A 17,980-nucleotide genomic window follows, 5' to 3' on the forward strand; every position below is an offset into this window, starting at 1 on the left:
ACGTTTTTAAATCTGAAAACTCCAAAAAGCAACGCAATTGTCAGACATCCAGTGCATGTTCACAGACGAAAACAACTGGAATACAGCGCTGGTTGTTCTCTCGAAAGATGGAATCCAAAGGCGTGGGCGAGGTAATGGGTGTATTAAATTATATGAAATAATCCCGAAAAAAAGCACAAACACAGCAGAGATGGCATGTTCAGCAGCTGGAATTTGCTGAGGTGAAGTGACGGCTAATCGGCTAGCATTGACATCATCGGGAATCCACCTGTCACTCAAAAGTTGACACACCCTTAATTTTGCAGAACTTTAAATATTAATCAACTAAACGGATGAGTTATAAAAAAAATCACCCCCCTCACAGGTTTCATGAAGGGCAAAATTAGCTGTATAGACCAAAGCCACGTAGAGAACCAGGCTGTAAACCTGTTTTTTTCTGCTGTAAAGTTGGGCATTTTAACATGGGGGAGATACAGATTTGACTCACTTTTGCAGCCAGCCTCAAGCGGCCAGTCGATGAATTGCCGTTTAATTCACTTCCGTGTTGGTTTCAAGAGAGAGACAGGGAGGTTTCCGCTTGGTGAAAAACAGATGAATAACACCAGTACGAACCACAAACATTTATTTATTTGGATTAAATATTTTAATCATTCTTTACATGTTCATGCCCAAAATGCTTAATTAATATTCAAAGAAGTTGACTGTCATTCTCCTCTACGCTGTGTGCGTTACTGTTGGAAGATTAATTAAATAGCCTAGTCTATTTAACATCGTTACAGGCTCCTCGCGAGCATTCATTCATTCATTCAACTATTTCAAAAAGACTGGAATAAAGCACCAGTGCACACAAGCAATCCTTTTTATTAGTCTAATTCATTATAAAATATAAACTGAACAGGTATAAAATATAAGTAGGCTAAGAGAAAAACGCTGTTAATGAGAAGACATATAGGACTGCTGCAGTTTAGTGGATAAATACATTTAGCCTATATTTATTATTCAGAATGAACAGTTGGAAAGAAATATTAATAGGAACATTTCAGCAGATCAAGATAATTAGATAATTAATACAGAGATCATTATTCATTGTTTTAATCAATTTGCATCCATAAAACGTAGTGATAGGCTAATCTGCATTCTCATGTATGGAGGTGCACTGAACACTCTAACCGGAAACTCCCGATATGCAATAGAACGCGGAAGTAGTTGTACAAGTAGTCCATAAATAAAGAGTTGTCAATTCATGATACTTCCTCATCTCTTAATCTTTTTAAATAGGTAGGGGCCTACTTAAAATACATAGTTGTTAAGAATAGTATTATTGACCTATTTTTCTTTGTGATCGTCTTGGTGACTGTATTGGAAAATACTTCTTCCAGTGATTGGTAATCGGTTATCAGCCCCAAAAATCCTGATTGGGGCACCCTTAGGTGAAATGGTTTTGAGCCGATTGTTTGATTTTGCCTGAAAAGAAAGGGGTTTTGTGAATGTAGTTTGAAGATTTGGCTTTGTCTTTCATGTTGTAAGAAAATGGGTTAAGGTTTCAAAAAATGTGTCTTAGCCGGGCCAGACTTTGGACACCGTATACATCTCACTCCTGAGAGACCTCATTGTGAACCAGTGAAGATTTGAGGTGTTATGCCGAATTATGTTACCCAACGAATTATGTGACCCTATAGTATTTTATTGTATATTTTATTTTATTATTCAGTGCAGTACCAGAAAGGTATAAAGTGAAGACAATAATTTAGTGGCATAAATGGGCAAAAATGCCCTGTCACGAGCTCCTATTGTTTTTTCTGGTTTGTGATTGACCCTCCAAGTAAGAGGCTGGATTATTGGTATAATCTCATTACAGTGAGGTGATTTAACTGAGAATTAGTCAGGGGGTCAGTTGAAACCGGTTCAAACTGTGTACAACATGTACACACACACACACACACACACACACACACACACACACACACACACACACACACACACACACACACACACACACACACACACACACACACACACACACACACAGAGACAGACAGAGAGAGAGAGAGAGAGAGAGCTCTGTGACATTAGCAATGGTACATCCTATTTGACATAATTATACAGGTAGGCTACGCTTAAGTATATTTTATTTTATAATTGTTTGTTGTCTATTAAATCCAAATGTTTTATTTATTTATAGCACAACAGACAGCATAATGTCTCAAACTTGTTTTTTTCACTTTGTGCTTGCCATGTCGCAAATTAGTGATGTTATTTAAACTATTTTGTCTATACACCGATAACAGTGTAATCGTTTGGCTCAAGAGAATATATTATGTACTAATTTATTAAAATATACTATGGAGTTTTAACTTGTTTAAATATATCACACTTTCTGTTTTGCAAGCTAAAACAAGTATTTTGTTACAAGTTTATAGGCTACAGTTAGGTAGCTAGTTCCAGTCATTTAATATGATTGGTCACCAGTAGGTGGCGCCAAGTCTTTTTATGTGTGTATTATACGGTAATAAAATTGAATCATTCATTCTAAACCGATTCGTTCACTAATTCATTTAGCAACGCCGTGATTCAGTTGTGCTCCTCGGATCTCCTTTGGCTGAGAAAAATAGACGACATAACTGACAATATTGTACAATGTAAGTTACTCAATATTAACTTATTGTTTAATGAAGTGTAGTATAGAATAAAAGCAAGATCCACACTGACTAGCAGTCGTGCTGTTGTGATGGATGATATTTCTGAAATGGAGACATTTCGTTCAGCAAAATCACATTGAAATCGCAAAATTAATTATAAATAAAAACGGGAACAGCTTCTTTTTTTTTTTGTATAGTGTGTGGTTGGTTCCATACTATTTTATTATTAAATTGTTTGCGAACTGCATGATCCTAGCTGCATGGTTTTAATGCAATTAACCAAAAATCATACTAGGAAAAATAGTAATAGCAAAAGCAATGTAGGCCTACTCAAGCGTGTAACGTAGTGTATGACCTTTATAGGGTTACTTCGTAGTGAAAGCTGTGACTTGATGTCGTGCAATGTGTCCAACATTCCACACTTCTGCTGCGTCCTAATTCGCAATACAATGTACTAAAAGTATGTACTGTTTTTGTGAAGAAAAAGTACACTTTTGAGTGTGTAGCAGAAGAGTAGGCAAGCTTTGGCATATTTAGGCTACTACTTCGTCATGTGCATGTCTTCAACGGACTACTCTAGGTCCGTGCATCCTGTCACAGTTTAAACTGTCCTGTCAGTCAACAGTCAGTTAAAATCAACATTCAATTTAATTTAATTTCCTACCGTTTCGGAGAGAAATGTAGTAGCAAGTTTATCTGCCAGTTGTGGGTCTTTCATGCGGAGACTCTCATGTGTTTGTAATTTGTGCGTTTAAAAGTTAATGACCAATCTTTTCAAAAGTTCACAATGCTGTTGCAGATATAATGTGGATAATATTTAATAACTTTTCGTCAGGTTATATGCTGATTATTAATCATTCAAACCCCTTTATCTAAACCTCTCTACTTAACCGTCGGTCTCGCACATCCGTCATGTTTGTAGATTTTTTTTTAACACGTTTTACTCATGTTTGTTGTTCTAATCCAATTTTTGTCCAACGTGCAATGGGTTGTGGGCAATATTAACCATAGAGTGTGTACGGATCTGCACTACGGAAAAAAAATCCATATGGAAAATTTGACCTAGAAGTATACTTGAAATGTAGTGGTCAGGTTACTGAAATGAAGCAGCCTGATGTATGCGGCCGACAAAAGCGACCGCAGCCTTCGAAATGAGACACAGTTAGAGTGTGCATAGATCTGCGCCTCAGATTCTAACCGGAAAAAGTAATCCAATCGGGTATCTTTGGAATACTCTTTTCAACATACTATGATTTGGGACACACTAATTCTAATTTTAAGTACTATTTAGGACAGACAGTATGCAAGTTGGGACGTATGCTTTAGTTTTTTTTCCTTCTTCAGTTTAAATAAGTGCATCATCTGAGTATTTAAAGAACTTTTTTTTTTGTTGACATTTGTAGTGTGTACTGTGAACAAAACGGCATAAAATAGTGCATGAGAACGCAAATTGGGACGCACCTAATACGTACGATATTTAGATAAAAATATCCCAAAACCACTAAAATAATGTTACATATTTTGACTTGTGCCCTTACATTTTCCCAGCAATGGTTACATCCAGACAAATCAGCTATTTTTACCAGTGTAACGGCCCGTGTCATTGCATCATCTATCAATGACATCACATCCGCACTACACTTGATTTCCGGTTTTACTTCCTTAGTAACCATAGAAACACTAAAGACGCTTTAATATATAATGCATTTTATTAGACAGGCGAGCAACTTTTTGGATACTTTTAGCGACAGAAAACTAATCATTAGCTGTGTTTCTATTACAGATTTGCGCAAAACTTTTGCGATATTTTCTAAATGTCAATAAAAAACGATTGCGAAATGACGCCGTTTCCATTTACCGTTGTTAAGCGACTAAAACTTAATTTTTACCGGCCCCGCGTTTCCCGCTCTTCCTCTCCCTTTGCTTGAGCCGTGCAAATAGCGCGCACACAAAGGATGCCAGAGAGGACGGACACGAGCGATGTTCGCCGCTTGCGCTCGCGGCTAGCTCTCTTTATGTTTAAGAGAGCTACCCCGCCCTCGCGACTCCGTTTCGCACGTCATGCAGAGCCCTTTCGAGCTCTCTGCTTGACCCAGACAGACCCTGTGAGTGAGTTTCTACGAAACGTGAGCTAACTGTCTTACGTCATTCAGTGGTAGAATCTAAGAATCCCGGCTCTGGTAGCAGGTGAAATTTCTATGAACACTTTAGTCCGTTTTGCGCGTCAAGAACTGTCTCAACTTTGTGCAAAACTTTGACCCCATCTAAGCCCAGCATAAGTGCGATTGGACGAAGCATGGCCAGTTTAGTCATGTTAATGTGCCATCTCTGGCGTACAAGGCGTAGTGAATACTCTAGCTCAAGCTGGAGGTATTTTAATGCAGGTTTGAGTCCACTGTAATGTACGCTCCCTTGCAAACATACACTGTTCCAACAGCGACTCTAACGGAGAAAGAGCGCTTTCTAACAGTTTCCCCCTCTGGCTCACGCTGGAGCCTGATGTAGGCTGTGTGCCCACTATTAAGTATGCACCCCTGCACACAAGCACTGTGCCAATAGCACACAAGCATAAAAACAACTGGGTGGCCGTGTCTCTATCATGAAGCGGTCTGGCCCCAGATTTCATTCAGCCCACGAGTCAGTTCATAAGCATTTTATGGTTTCATTTGAGAAAAACTATCGTCATATCATAACGTTACACACACAGAAACTCAAAAGTCTTCACGGCAACCTGTCAAAAAAGTTTGGTTTAACTTGAAGAAATTTACAAAAATAATTATATTACGCTACTGTACAGTAGATTTAGCTACGTCTACATGTATTAAAAATACTATTACTACTACTATATAATGTGTGCATAGAAGGTTGCTTATTTTTCACTATAAGCAATAAAAAAACAGCATGTAGCCTTCAATGCTTATATGTATTATTTATGATTACCGTCATAAATAATAAAGTCATTGATTTGAATTTAATATTTTTTTCAAATAGTTAAATAAAATAGAAAAATAGTTCCAACAGATTTTGCTGTGGTACCGAAATTTGTACCGAGAACCGTACATTTTTAATGGTATCGGTACCGACTACTGGAATTTTGGTATCGTGACATCCCTACTTACACATAAACACTGTCACCACAGTATCAGTTCTCCCCCCAGCTTGTGCAGGAGATGTAATAAATGTAGGTTGTGTGCCCACTATTAAGTGTGCACCCCTACACACAGAAAATCTTCCCACAGTATCAGTTCTTCCTCCAGCTTGTGCTGAAGATGTGATGAGAGGTGTGCCCGCTGTAAAGCACGCGCCCATGAACATAAGCGCTGTTCACACAGCAGTACAAATACAAGAAGGCGGGGCGGCCGGGTCCCTGTCACAGAGTGACCCGCCCCCAGTCTTTATCCAACCCTTAGCTATGCGGGCCAAGGCCTGGGAGGCCATCCCAGGAATATCAGAATGGGTGTTGAATATAATAAAACGAGGCTTCTCGCTACAGTTTGCTCGCAGACTTCCGCGCTTTTCAGCCGTGGTCGAGCCGACAGTGAGAAGAGATGTGGCTCACATCCCCCGAAGTGTCAAAACTGTTAGAAAAGGGAGCTGTCGAACCAGTCCCTCTTTCACAAAGCGAGTCGGGCTTTTACAGTCGCTACTTCCTCGTTCCAAAAAAGGATGGCGGCCTCAGGCCCATCCTAGACCTCAAACACCTGAACACGCTTATGCGCCCGTTCAGAATGCCGACAACCAAACAAATCCTTGCGCTGATTTGGGTCTCAGGATCAATACTGCCAAGAGCACACTGTCTCCCAGCCAGATAATTTCTTTCCTGGGAACAGTGATAGACTCTAAACAAATGAGGGTGCACCTTACGTCAGAGCACGCACTCACAATTCAACGCCTAGCGGCATCTTTCAGAGCAGGCGCTTGCGCGCCTCTCAAGAGATTTCAGAGGATGTTGTGTACCAAGTGTACTCCCCTTCTTGCAAGAACTCTTGGACGCGAGTCGTACCACCTCTACGCTCAAAGTGTGGCGGCCATAACAGCATCTCACGCTCTTGTGGCCGGGCAATCACTAGGAGGAAACGACCTGGTCGTGCGCTTCTTTAAAGGGGCAAGGAGGCTGAACCCTCCGCGACCTTTTTCGCTAGCAGCTCTGCCCTCGCCAGAGGACGAAAGAGACGCAAACTTACTCTGGGCCGTCAGGGCTCTCAGAGCTTATCTGGAGCGATCTACCTCACTCAGACAGTCGGAACAGCTCTTTGTATGCTTTGGCGGCCTCACCAAAGGGCTAGCCATCACAAGCAGAGATTATTGCACTGGATAGTGGACGCTATCGCGCTGGCTTATGAGTCTAAGGGCCTTCATTGCCCTTTAGGCGTCAGAGCTCATTCCACGAGAGGTATGGCCTCGTCATGGGCTTGGTCAAGTGGAATACCTATTGAGGATATCTGTGCGGCGGCCGGCTGGGCCTCGCCGTTCACATTTATGAGGTTTTATAACCTGGAAGTCCCCACTTTGCAAGCGATATAAATAAATATATAAAATTTCTTTCTATATAAAATGTGTTAAGCACATTCCCCCTAAGCCATAGGGCCGGATAAGTATCTGGTCCTGGTTAAACTTGAACTATGGTTCCATATATATATACATATATACCTTGGATCCCTATATGGAGTTAATCATTTACCGGCTTCTATTAGGACTTTACTCTTTTATGAGCCTCAGGCACCCTGCCCTGGGCTATAGTATGGAGCGAAGTTTTAAGCACGCACAGCATTTTGAAGGGGGTTTCCAATTCCATAACGTAAGCTAGACTTACGCAATACGAGAGACCTCTCGCAAGGGAACGTCTCAGTTACTAACGTAACCTCGGTTCCCTGAGATGAGGGAACGAGTATTGCGTAACCGTGCTTCTGTGCTTTGATCAGAGGATTGCTTCAGTCGATTAAACCTGAATACCTTTGCTGAATACCTCTGATGCGCCTGGGCGCGAAGCGCACTGATTGGTCTGTGCGCCTGAGCCGCCTCGCCATAGGTTCATGCAGTTGCCGCAGCACAGTCAATGACCGCGCTAGTCGCTCATCTGTGTCTGCTGTGCACCTACACTGCGTTTTAAAAAGTTTGCTTCAATATTCTCGAGAAAAGGAGTTGTCCCATAGCGTAAGCTAGACTTACGCAATACTCGTTCTCTCATCTCAGGGAACCGAGGTTACGTTAGTAACCAAGACGTTTTCTTGATTTACAAGTTCAAATTACTTTATTTATTTACGTCGGTGTATGAATGGGTGAATGTGAGGCAACATGTAAAGCGCTTTGGTGGCCATTGGGTCTGTGAAAGCGCTATATAAATGCAGTTCATTTACCATTTACCATTTATTTATACCCGGAGGTAGATTTTGTTTGCAGTAGAGTCCTCATACACACATATGGAAAAACAAAGGAGCACATATCACACATCATTCAACTTAAGACAATAACAATTAGGAAATGACAAAAAATTTAAAAATAAAAAAATGTAAGTTATAAATAAAAATGTTCTTACCGGTCCAGAATAAGTTAAATACATTTATCAAATCAATAATAATAGAATAAATAAAACCTGTGCCAAGTATAGCTAAGATTTAGATAGACAAAAAAGATAGCTTTTGTTCTACACCTAGGGATTATAAACCTACGCCCAGAGGGTAGAAGTTGAAACTCTGTGTGCAATTGATGGGAACTGTCGTTTAAGATTGAACCAGTTATGCACTGTAACTGTTTTGTGTACAAGGTCTTCACATTGAGCTGTGGCTCACCAATCAGCCTGCTAGACAACTTTACTATTTGGTTAAGTTAGTTTTTATTTTTCAAAGAGAGGTTCCCAAACCATCCTGCTAGCGCAAATGATAAAACTGATTTCGTGGTAAAAGAGGGTCATGATGGATTTTTCAATGTGAAAGTGACTCCGTTTCCTCAAAAAGAACAGGCGCTGATGCCCTTTTTTAACTTCACAGTTAGTTTCAAATGTGAGCTTTGAGTCTATTATCATACCCAGGTATTTATACGATTGCACACATTTAACAGTTTGACCTTTGATTGATGTCATTTCTTGTGTTTGAATTTTTTCCCCTAAAACCAATTAGCATGTCCTTTTTTTTGGCTACATTTAGTTGAACGTGAGATGCCTCACACCATTCAACAAAGTCATTGATGACTGGACCATGACCGGTTTCATTGTCTTGGAGCAGGCTAACAATTACTGAGTCATCTGTGTAGCAAATTAGCTCTATGATATATTAATAATAAATAATAACTTGTTATAACTGATTATGAATATTTGGATCAGTTAATCAGATTAACTTGATGTAGCTACATTAACATTACAACCAATTACTTAGTTCATCCTGTGAACCCTTAATATTGGTTATTAATTGATTAATAGAAATGTACATTTCCGGGGCATGGGAAATGTCTTTCTTACTTAGTACTACTAAGAGCAACTTGCCAAAATCGATATGATTAGTGACTCCAGATATGAGCTTGAGACACGGACAACTTTACGTGTGATATGAACAAGACTTTATTAACTAGACTAAACATTTAAACTACTCTAACATACACATTCATATGCATACAGTTTACCAAGGGAAAGAGAGCTGAATGCAGAATACAGGAAAGCAAGAAGTTATTGCAATGTTTGAATTATCAGCAGATCGACAGCCTTGAGCAAACCATCAGTTTAGTTCTAACACGCCCTTCTTTAAAAGGGGTAAGGGTACTTAATGTATCAAATATTGAGACTAAGTTCGATACTTGCATGTCTCGCCCATTTGAATGAAACTGTCCTGATGCAATTTGTTGAGGCTCCAATTGATCTTGGTTGATGTTGTCTTGATGAGAGAGAACCAGTGGGAGTCAGAGGATCTTTGGTGAATGGAAAGACAAGGCCGAAGCCTGGCACAAGCTTGCGGGTCCTTGGGGGACTTCTACTTCAGCATTATCTTCACATTAGGACTTCTCAGGAAGGACCACGAGAGAAAGAGCAGGAAGCAAGAGAGAGGCTGATCTTGTGATCAGTGATTTTTAAAGCGTGAAGATGTCACACCCTCTGGGGGTCTGTGAGCCGATAAGAAGTGTCTCATTGCTAAAATCAAAAGTATTAAAACAATTGTAAAATTGGTTAAGAGCATTGGCCAGCTCAGTACCTGAGCTGAAACTATCCAGGGCTGCTGCTCTTTAGATTCTGGAGGCCTGCTATGGTTTTCATACTGTCTCAGGCTGATCCAAGGTTGTTTGTTGCCATCTTGTTTTCCAGATTTATAGTCTCGTTTTGCCTTGAGAATTCCTACTTTTAGATCCTTTTGTGCTATTAGTTCAGCAATGGCACCAGACTTTTTTTCTGTAATCTATCCTTAAAGGACAAGTTCCATATTTTATGCTTAAAGCCCTGTTTTCAGATCGTTTCTGATGAAATAGAACGGTTAAGTGAAAAATTTGGACACATGCTGCTGTCCCGAGAATTTTCGTTTTATTTTGCTTTCCCCCCCACTTCCACAATGGCTGCATAGGTGCACAGGAATAATCCTTCCTAAAACGCATTAAACTTTCGTTTACAAAGATGTGAAACTCACTGAGTGGTCAGGGGTGTTCACTGATATGCTCACACAAAAATCGCTGCAAAAGATGCTTTCCAACTGGTTTTATCGTAGTTTTTGTCCAACTCTGTTGGAAAGCATCTTTTGCAGCGATTTTTGTGTGAGCATATCAGTGAACACCCCTGACCACTTGGTGAGTTTCACCTCTTTGTAAACGAAAGTTTAATGCGTTTTAGGAAGGATATTTCCAGTGCACCTATGCAGCCATTGAGGAGGTGGGGGGGTGCTACCACAGAAACCGAAAATTCTCGGGCCAGCAGCATGTGTCCAAATTTCAATCTTAGCCGTTCTATTTCATCAGAAACTATCTGAAAACAGGGCTTTAAGTGTAAAATACCGAACTTGTCCTTTAACAGTTTTAGTTATCCATGGTTTGTTGTTGGGATAAATTTTCACCCGCTTGCATGGAACAATCATGTCTCAACAAAAAGCAATATATGAGCATGTCACATCAGTCCACTCATTTATGTAATCTCCACAAGACTGTTTAAACATTTCCCAGTCTGTGCAATCAAAGCAATCTTGCAAGCATATTACAGATTCATCAGTACAGTCTTTAATTACTCTAGTTTGAGCTTTCTGTCTTTTTAGGACAGTTTTATATGTTGGCAGAAAATGCACACAGTTATGGTCTGCTGAACCCAGCAGTGGTAATGGCAGTGATTTGTAAGCGTCCTTTATAGATCCATAGCAGAGGTCCAGGGTTTTATCCCGTCTGGTAGGACAGGAGACATACTGGTAAAAGTTTGTCAGTGTTTTCTTGAGACATACATGGTTAAAATCGCCCAGTATGAAATTTGGCGCCTCGGATGAGAGTGATTGCATTTTCTGCACGGCTTCAAAGATGGTGTTAGAAGCTGACGCAGCGTTCGCCGTTAGGTGAATGTAGACTGTTGTTATAAAAAGTTGTGTAAATTCACGGGGTAGGTAAAAAGGTTGTAGTGATACTGATAACAGTTTGACATCTGGTGTACAGATACGTTCTCTTACAGTCACAGAAGTGCAGTATCGTTTGTTGCAATATAAACATACCCCGCCACCTTGAGATTTCCCCGTTACCTCTCCCTCTCGGTCAAGTCGGTAAGGTGCCCCGAATCCATCAATTGACAAGTCGGTGTCCTGATCATTCTCCGTCAGCCAGGTCTCTGTGAAAGCCAGGACACAACAATCCCTGAAGTCCTTCAGAAAGCTGACGTTTCCCTGGAGCTCATCCATTTTGCTCCTCAGGGACTGTACGTTCCCGAGGATCATGGAGGGTAGAGGAATAGGAGAAAGCCGCAGTTTTCGGAAGTGTTGCCTGACGCCTCCCCGCTTGCCTCGCTTCCTCTTCGTTGCCGCTGTTTTCCCCCCTGGGTCTTTTAGGATAAAATCAGGCAGTTGTGGCGAGATGTCTGTCACGCACGTTATCCCACAGTTCAGTTGCAGCAGTGTGGTTCTGGTGTACTGTAGCCTTCCATGGCTAACAGCTCCGTTGACAAAGTCGGAGATAATTAGTCCAAAGAAGAGCGTCCAGAGGGCAGAAAAGGTTATAATGTCCATTGTATATAAGCACAACAGAGTGGACCCATAAGAACTTTACCAAAATAAATAAAAAAGGAAACACAAACACTAGGGCTCCAAACTTCCACGCCAAACTTTCACTCACTCTAACTGCCGGTCGCAGCACACGCATGCGCATATAATGAAATATTAACGTGAATTTAACTGACTAAACTTAACTGTAAGTCAAGTCACCTTCATTTATATAGAGCTTTTAACAATAGCTATAGATTGTTTCAAAGCACCTTCACAGTGATAATAGGAAATTAAAGTAACATTGTGTAACAAAGTTCAGGGAAGAAGGAGACGGACGTTAAACATAACTTTAAGGCCGTGTGTCCACCAAAGCGTTTTTAGCCAGCTGGCGCTCCCATTGAAAACAATTGAAAAATAAAGCCAGCCGCGTGAAAAAACGCTTTGGTGGACACACGGCCTAATCGTAAAATAAACATAAAGAACAAAACAAAAGGAGCGGCAGCGGGATACAAGCATAATAAAACAGCAACATAAAATATCCCAGGCTCTCGCCATCGCTCTTCGTAACGTTGATTAAAATTAATACATTATCTCATCCATGAACATCCATGAATTTCTGCCCGAGTCTAGAGGAATTGCTTACCATCGGCTGTGGAGGTAAAGTTGACACTCGCCTTTGGTATTCATTTGAATAAGCAATATCTAGTGCCTTTAAAGGCACACTATGTAGAAAGTGCACCTTAATATAACAGCTTACAAAGAAATTTCAGTGGTAAACAAACTCATAGTAGGGCGAATCATCCTGGTAGTAAAGCTTGGGGGGGACCCCGCTGGAAAAACCAGCAATGCAAGTTTGAGAGGAGCGCCCCCGACAAATCTCGCGAGAATCACGCTTTACGGCAACGACGTCACACACATTAACAACATATGAAGCATGAAGACACTTGCGCGCATTTCATACGTGATACTCGACAATGGAAAAAGCAAAGAAAACGCGGTCGGAAGAGACTAGGAAAAGGAAAAGAGAATCTGACCGCGTGAGAAACCGGACAAGAGTCCCACTCGGTCAGGCTTTCACCCGTTGGCGCGAGCTAAAAAGCAGCACTGGATGCAACAGCGATGCTGACCTGGCGATCTTGTTGATGGACTAGTAAATAAATCTCTTATTTGTAAACTTGTTTGCGTTCTATGTTGTTTGTTGTTGTGCTTGCTTGTACTAGTATGTAATTTTTTTTACGATGCTGTTCATTCATCCATTATATCAGACGACGCTGTTGACGTTGATTCCTGCGATTATCATGAGAACAGTTGTCAATATCTCATATAATTATCAGGACATAAATACACCTAGAGGTTGTAAATAATGTAAACGAGCACAATTTGCTAACTATTATGATAAATTGCAATAATCATGTCTAATGACATCATAACTGTCAATGTTATGAAATAATGCGACGTACATTTAACTTTATTGAAGTCATCTGGCATTTTGTAATGTTTACATTACAATCAAAAAGCAGAAATTGAAATTATATAGCAGGCCTATTCTATAGGCTAATTACTTGTGATTTAGCTGCAATCATGTAAAAACGTAAAACGCGGTAGGCTACTTTATTATTATAAAGTAGGGGTGTAACGGTACGCAAAAATCACGGTTCGGTACGTACCTCGGTTTTAAAGTCACGGTTCGGTTAATTTTCGGTACAGTAAGGGAAAGAAATGCAAAACATTAAACTGCTGGTTGTTTATTATAAACTTTTTTTTAAACAATTTGTTTACACTTTTTTAAACACACTTTTTAATAAAATATAACGTTAGGCAAATACATAAAAAAGATATATATATATAAAAAAAAAAAGAATAAGAAATAAAATACTGCTGCAAAGTTCTCCACTAAATAAAATACTCTCAAACCAATATTGGCCATGACGCTAGCTAGCGAGAGGCTGGGCTAAAGCGAGCGTGCCGTGTATGTGGTGATCTTTATTTATGCGATATTTATGTCCGAGCCCGACCCGAGAGTTAAAATCAAAAAAAAAATTCTCATACTAATGACACATGTACGTTTGTTTGTGTGGAAAGCCCGCTTTTAACAGAAAGGCATTCGGAAATGTCCACAGATGAGCGCATCAGCGCTCTTAACACAGGCGCGCTTGCACGTGTTTCGTTGTCATAGCAACATAAACAAATTTCCGCACACAGGAAGACAGATGTTATGGTAATATTTTACATGTATTTGAATCACAAAAACGATTAATCAGATTTAATCAGTGCAACGCGGAGACTTCCGACACTTAATATGTTCGTGTGGAAACTCGGAATTGATGTATGTTCCACACAGAAAACTAGCCTAATATGTGAAAGATTGCATTCGGTGCACATGTGCATCGTACCGAAAGTCCTGTACCGAAACGGTCCGGTACGAATACATGTACCGTTACACCCCTATTATAAAGTAGTCGAACACTTGACATAAACATATTATTATCCTATTACCATCATCAGTAGTTCAGTAGACTATGCAGTAGCCTAATATTTGTATGAAATCGTGAAACACCTGGTCAATATCTTCGGAGTCTATCTGTGCCTGTTCCATGCCCGACGCTTCTTACGACAGTGCAAGTATTCCACAGCGACACTAGGGGTCGCTGTTTGACAAAAACGGAAAGCTGCATAGTATTCCTTTAACAAACACTGTGCCTTTAACAAATATATATTTTGAACATTTTATAATTGTATTTCTTATTATAATTTTCACAAACTTAATTTATTTAGCTTTTTTTTTTTTTTTTGCTGTGAATTGGCAGGGGTGTTATGAAAAACTGGGAAAGTTCATGAGACAAGACACCAAAAAGCAGGACTGTCCCCAGAAAATAGGGACATCTGGTCATCCTAATATTATGATTTACTGCGGTCCAGCACTCTTGTTTGTGTGATTTTGTTAAAAAATAAAGCATATATATAATTATATATAATGCAAAACATCTGATAACATTTGAGTGAAATCCATGCTAACATGCTAGGATTGACATTGTCCTTTTCCACAGTGGCCTTGTTTTTGGGATGCAAGCAGAAAAGGTCAGTTTTGGGGTGAGTAACGAGTAAATATTTAACTTATCTTTTCCAGAGGTGCCTGTGTACATGACCAGGGGCAGCTTCTAATATCGACAGCACAACAGAGATCACAAATAGAAGGACTGTGGGAACACATCCACACATGAGTGTATTATAAACCACTGGAAACATCTCACCCGTTAACATATGTAGTGTAAGTACATTCACATTACACTTTAGCATACTTTCAAAAAGAGTACTTGATATGGAAATAATAAAAGAATATAGGCTACTTAAATGTGTATTGAATGTAATGTGTTTGCAATTTAAGAGTGCTTTTTAAAGTAGGGCTTATGTACAACTTTATATGTGATTTCTTAATTACTTCTGTTGTCTTTGAAATTGAAAAGTGTACTGATGAATGTTCAGACAAGCATTGGAACTTGTATGTCATGTAGAAATATACTTGAAATGACACATTTGTAATTAAATTAAATTCGATTTCACTTTATTAATGGAATTGCCTTCCAAAAATGTTTTCCCATCCCACAGCGTTTACTGTCTCATACCCGTTTACACATCCACATCAAGTAACGAAACGCAATACAATAAACGCCATTTAAAACAAATACAACACAAGTATGTAAATACATAACTGGCTGCAGTGCATTGATTCAGTCCTTTCTATTTTTCAGAACCCTGAGGCTTACTTGGATCCCCAATTCTGATTTATTAATTTTACAGACTGATGAACAAAAGATTTCCGTAATCTGTTAATTCTGTTTGATAGCAAAAGTTGATCATCCTCATACAAAATATAAGAAGGGACAAACATTTAATGATGTTTAAATTTTATACATTTTAAATGGACTAACTTTAAATGTAATATTGACACTACAGTTAAATTAAAAAGCTAAAGTGAGTTTGTTTTCATTTACAGTGATCAAGCGGAAGTGTGTCTGACTTTTGGAGAACACGTTCATCCAGTGGGAGACATGGCGATAGCAGCGCTGGAGTTGATGGGTTTCTTTTTTGGCCTTTTTGGCATGCTTGGGACCCTGGTAGCCACTCTTCTGCCATATTGGGAGACGTCCGCACACGTTGGCCCCAACATCGTGACGGCGGTGGTCAGCATGAAAGGTCTGTGGATGGAGTGTGTGTACCAGAGCACTGGAGCCTTCCAGTGTGAGACCTACAACACCCTTCTGGGACTCTCCACTGATCTACAAACAGCCAGAGCCATGATGGTCATCTCGTCCATCTTCTCAGTCATGGCCTGTGCCGTGTCCACCATCGGCATGCAGTGCACCGTCTGCATGGACGGCTCTTCGGTCAAGACCAAGGTGGCTGGGGCAGGTGGTTCCCTGTTTCTCCTGGCAGGGCTTTTGGCGTTGATCCCCGTGTCTTGGAAGACCCATGAGGTGGTGCAAACCTTCTACATGCAGAACATGCCAGCCGGGCTTAAGTTTGAGATTGGCGACTGCCTGTATGTGGGTTTGGCTTCTTCGCTCTTGTCCATGCTTGGTGGAGGGGTGTTGAGTGCATCCTGTTGTGATGATTTAGACGGTAGTAGGGGAACCAGACGCCATTACCCCTACCCTGACCGCACCGTCCCGCGCGGACAGCCCCTTTCCATGCCTTACCATCCAGTTGCTCTACATTCCACCACTAACCCTAACTTTACCAACAAGAACCAGACCCTTAACAGCCATACAAGCACTAGTACTCACTCCAATACGGCCGCCCAGGATCCCAGGAAATCGGCTCGGCAGAACACAGCAGCCGGGTATGACGTCACCGGCTACGTTTGAGGATTTGAGCTAATCTGTGCAGTCATTTTGTACCGTTTCTCCTAAAAGCCCTAAAGTGATTAATACTTGAACCATCAAAAGACTCTTATAATAGGTTGGATTGTTGGATTAAGGCGCAAACAGAGCGGACACATTCCCTGAGAATTTGATTGAACACAATATGAGGTGCTTTTTGGTTTCACGTCTCACATGGACATTGCTGTTCTTTGTTTGGAGGTTCAAAAACACAAAATAAAAAGATGATTTTCAATATGAATCGACAGGATCATATGCTAACATGCAGAGCTAATATCCGACTTTTGAATGACTTTTCTGCTGCCCTCTTTTATAAAGCACTGGATCATAAGTGCACTTAAACATACAAAATGTTTTTGTAGTCATATGTTTTTTGCAACATTGACTGTTTTACACAGTTTGTTTGAATATTTTAATATGACAGTAATGTTCACTAATCTATATGCACTCACTTTGAGCTCTAAATGATCATATTCACTTTGTAAATAAAGTTTTGGGTTGTTTGTTAGTCTTTGGCTCCAGACTCTAGGCCAGAGAGGCTAGCAGCTCAAAAACAATATGTTCCTCTTCTCCTAGAAACTACGAGAGAATTTTAGAATAAAATGTGAAAGGAAGACTGGTATACTTTGTAGTCTGAGTTTTAAGTCAAATAAAAGTGGGCAGGAGTTTTCAAACTGGGGTCCTGGGATCTCCAGGTCTCAAGTCTCTGTAAGAGTTTAGAGAAAAACGGTTTTATTTTTATTAAAATAAATAAATGTTAAAAATATTAAAATAATAAACAAATCATTCAGAAATGAACCTTTACTGTACATTACTATTGAGTGGATATGTAATGTAATAGTGTAACATAATAGTAAAAATTAAATTAAATTCCAAATAATATTTTACACATTTATATTTTTGACTTTTTAATAGATGAAAATAGCTTTCTTTTACGTTTTGGGACAGAGGTCCCTCGCACAAGGATGATCAAATTTGGCATTTAAAAGAGTGAAAACCAGAGGCTATGATTTTCTCAGGGTAGAATATTAGAAATTCTTGATACAAAATCATTTTTAATTCAGCATCAAGACTCAGGTTAAAATTACATATTTGTGTGAAAGAAATATATATCTTGGGTCCTGTAAGTGGTCGTCATTTTCCCTTTAGTTGTTCAATTTAAATGGTCTTGCATTGTGATTAATTAATTTTTTTTAAATAAAAATGTATTTTGTAGTATTACTGAACTATTTGTTGTTCTTCAAATGAAAGAAGGGGTTATTTTTGTTTCATTACCTACCCAAATATGTCCTTAGACACGTACAAAACAGTATACTAC

General features: G+C 39.8%; 1 protein-coding gene across 6 annotated transcripts; it reads left to right on the top strand.

Moving 5' to 3' along the window:
• Nucleotides 1-1,929: 1,929 nt before the first annotated feature.
• Nucleotides 1,930-17,883, top strand: cldn2 (claudin 2). 6 transcript variants are annotated; one of them, XM_079585560.1, is made up of 4 exons: nt 2,028-2,106; nt 2,560-2,639; nt 14,830-14,872; nt 15,777-17,883. In XM_079585560.1, exon 4 carries the CDS (start codon nt 15,832-15,834, stop codon nt 16,645-16,647), a length of 816 nt encoding a protein of 271 aa, XP_079441686.1. In that variant the 5' UTR covers nt 2,028-2,106; nt 2,560-2,639; nt 14,830-14,872; nt 15,777-15,831; the 3' UTR covers nt 16,648-17,883. The 6 variants fall into 6 exon arrangements, with proteins under 6 accessions (XP_079441684.1, XP_079441685.1, XP_079441688.1 ...); XM_079585558.1 differs by lacking the exons at nt 2,560-2,639; nt 14,830-14,872 and adding an exon at nt 14,910-15,050 and having other exon boundaries at nt 1,930-2,106; XM_079585559.1 differs by lacking the exon at nt 2,560-2,639 and having other exon boundaries at nt 2,016-2,106; nt 14,830-15,050.
• The last annotated feature ends 97 nt before the right edge of the window (nt 17,884-17,980 follow it).

Source organism: Phoxinus phoxinus, assembly GCF_949152265.1.
Source record: "Phoxinus phoxinus genome assembly, chromosome: 17".
Classification (NCBI taxonomy): domain Eukaryota; kingdom Metazoa; phylum Chordata; class Actinopteri; order Cypriniformes; family Leuciscidae; genus Phoxinus; species Phoxinus phoxinus.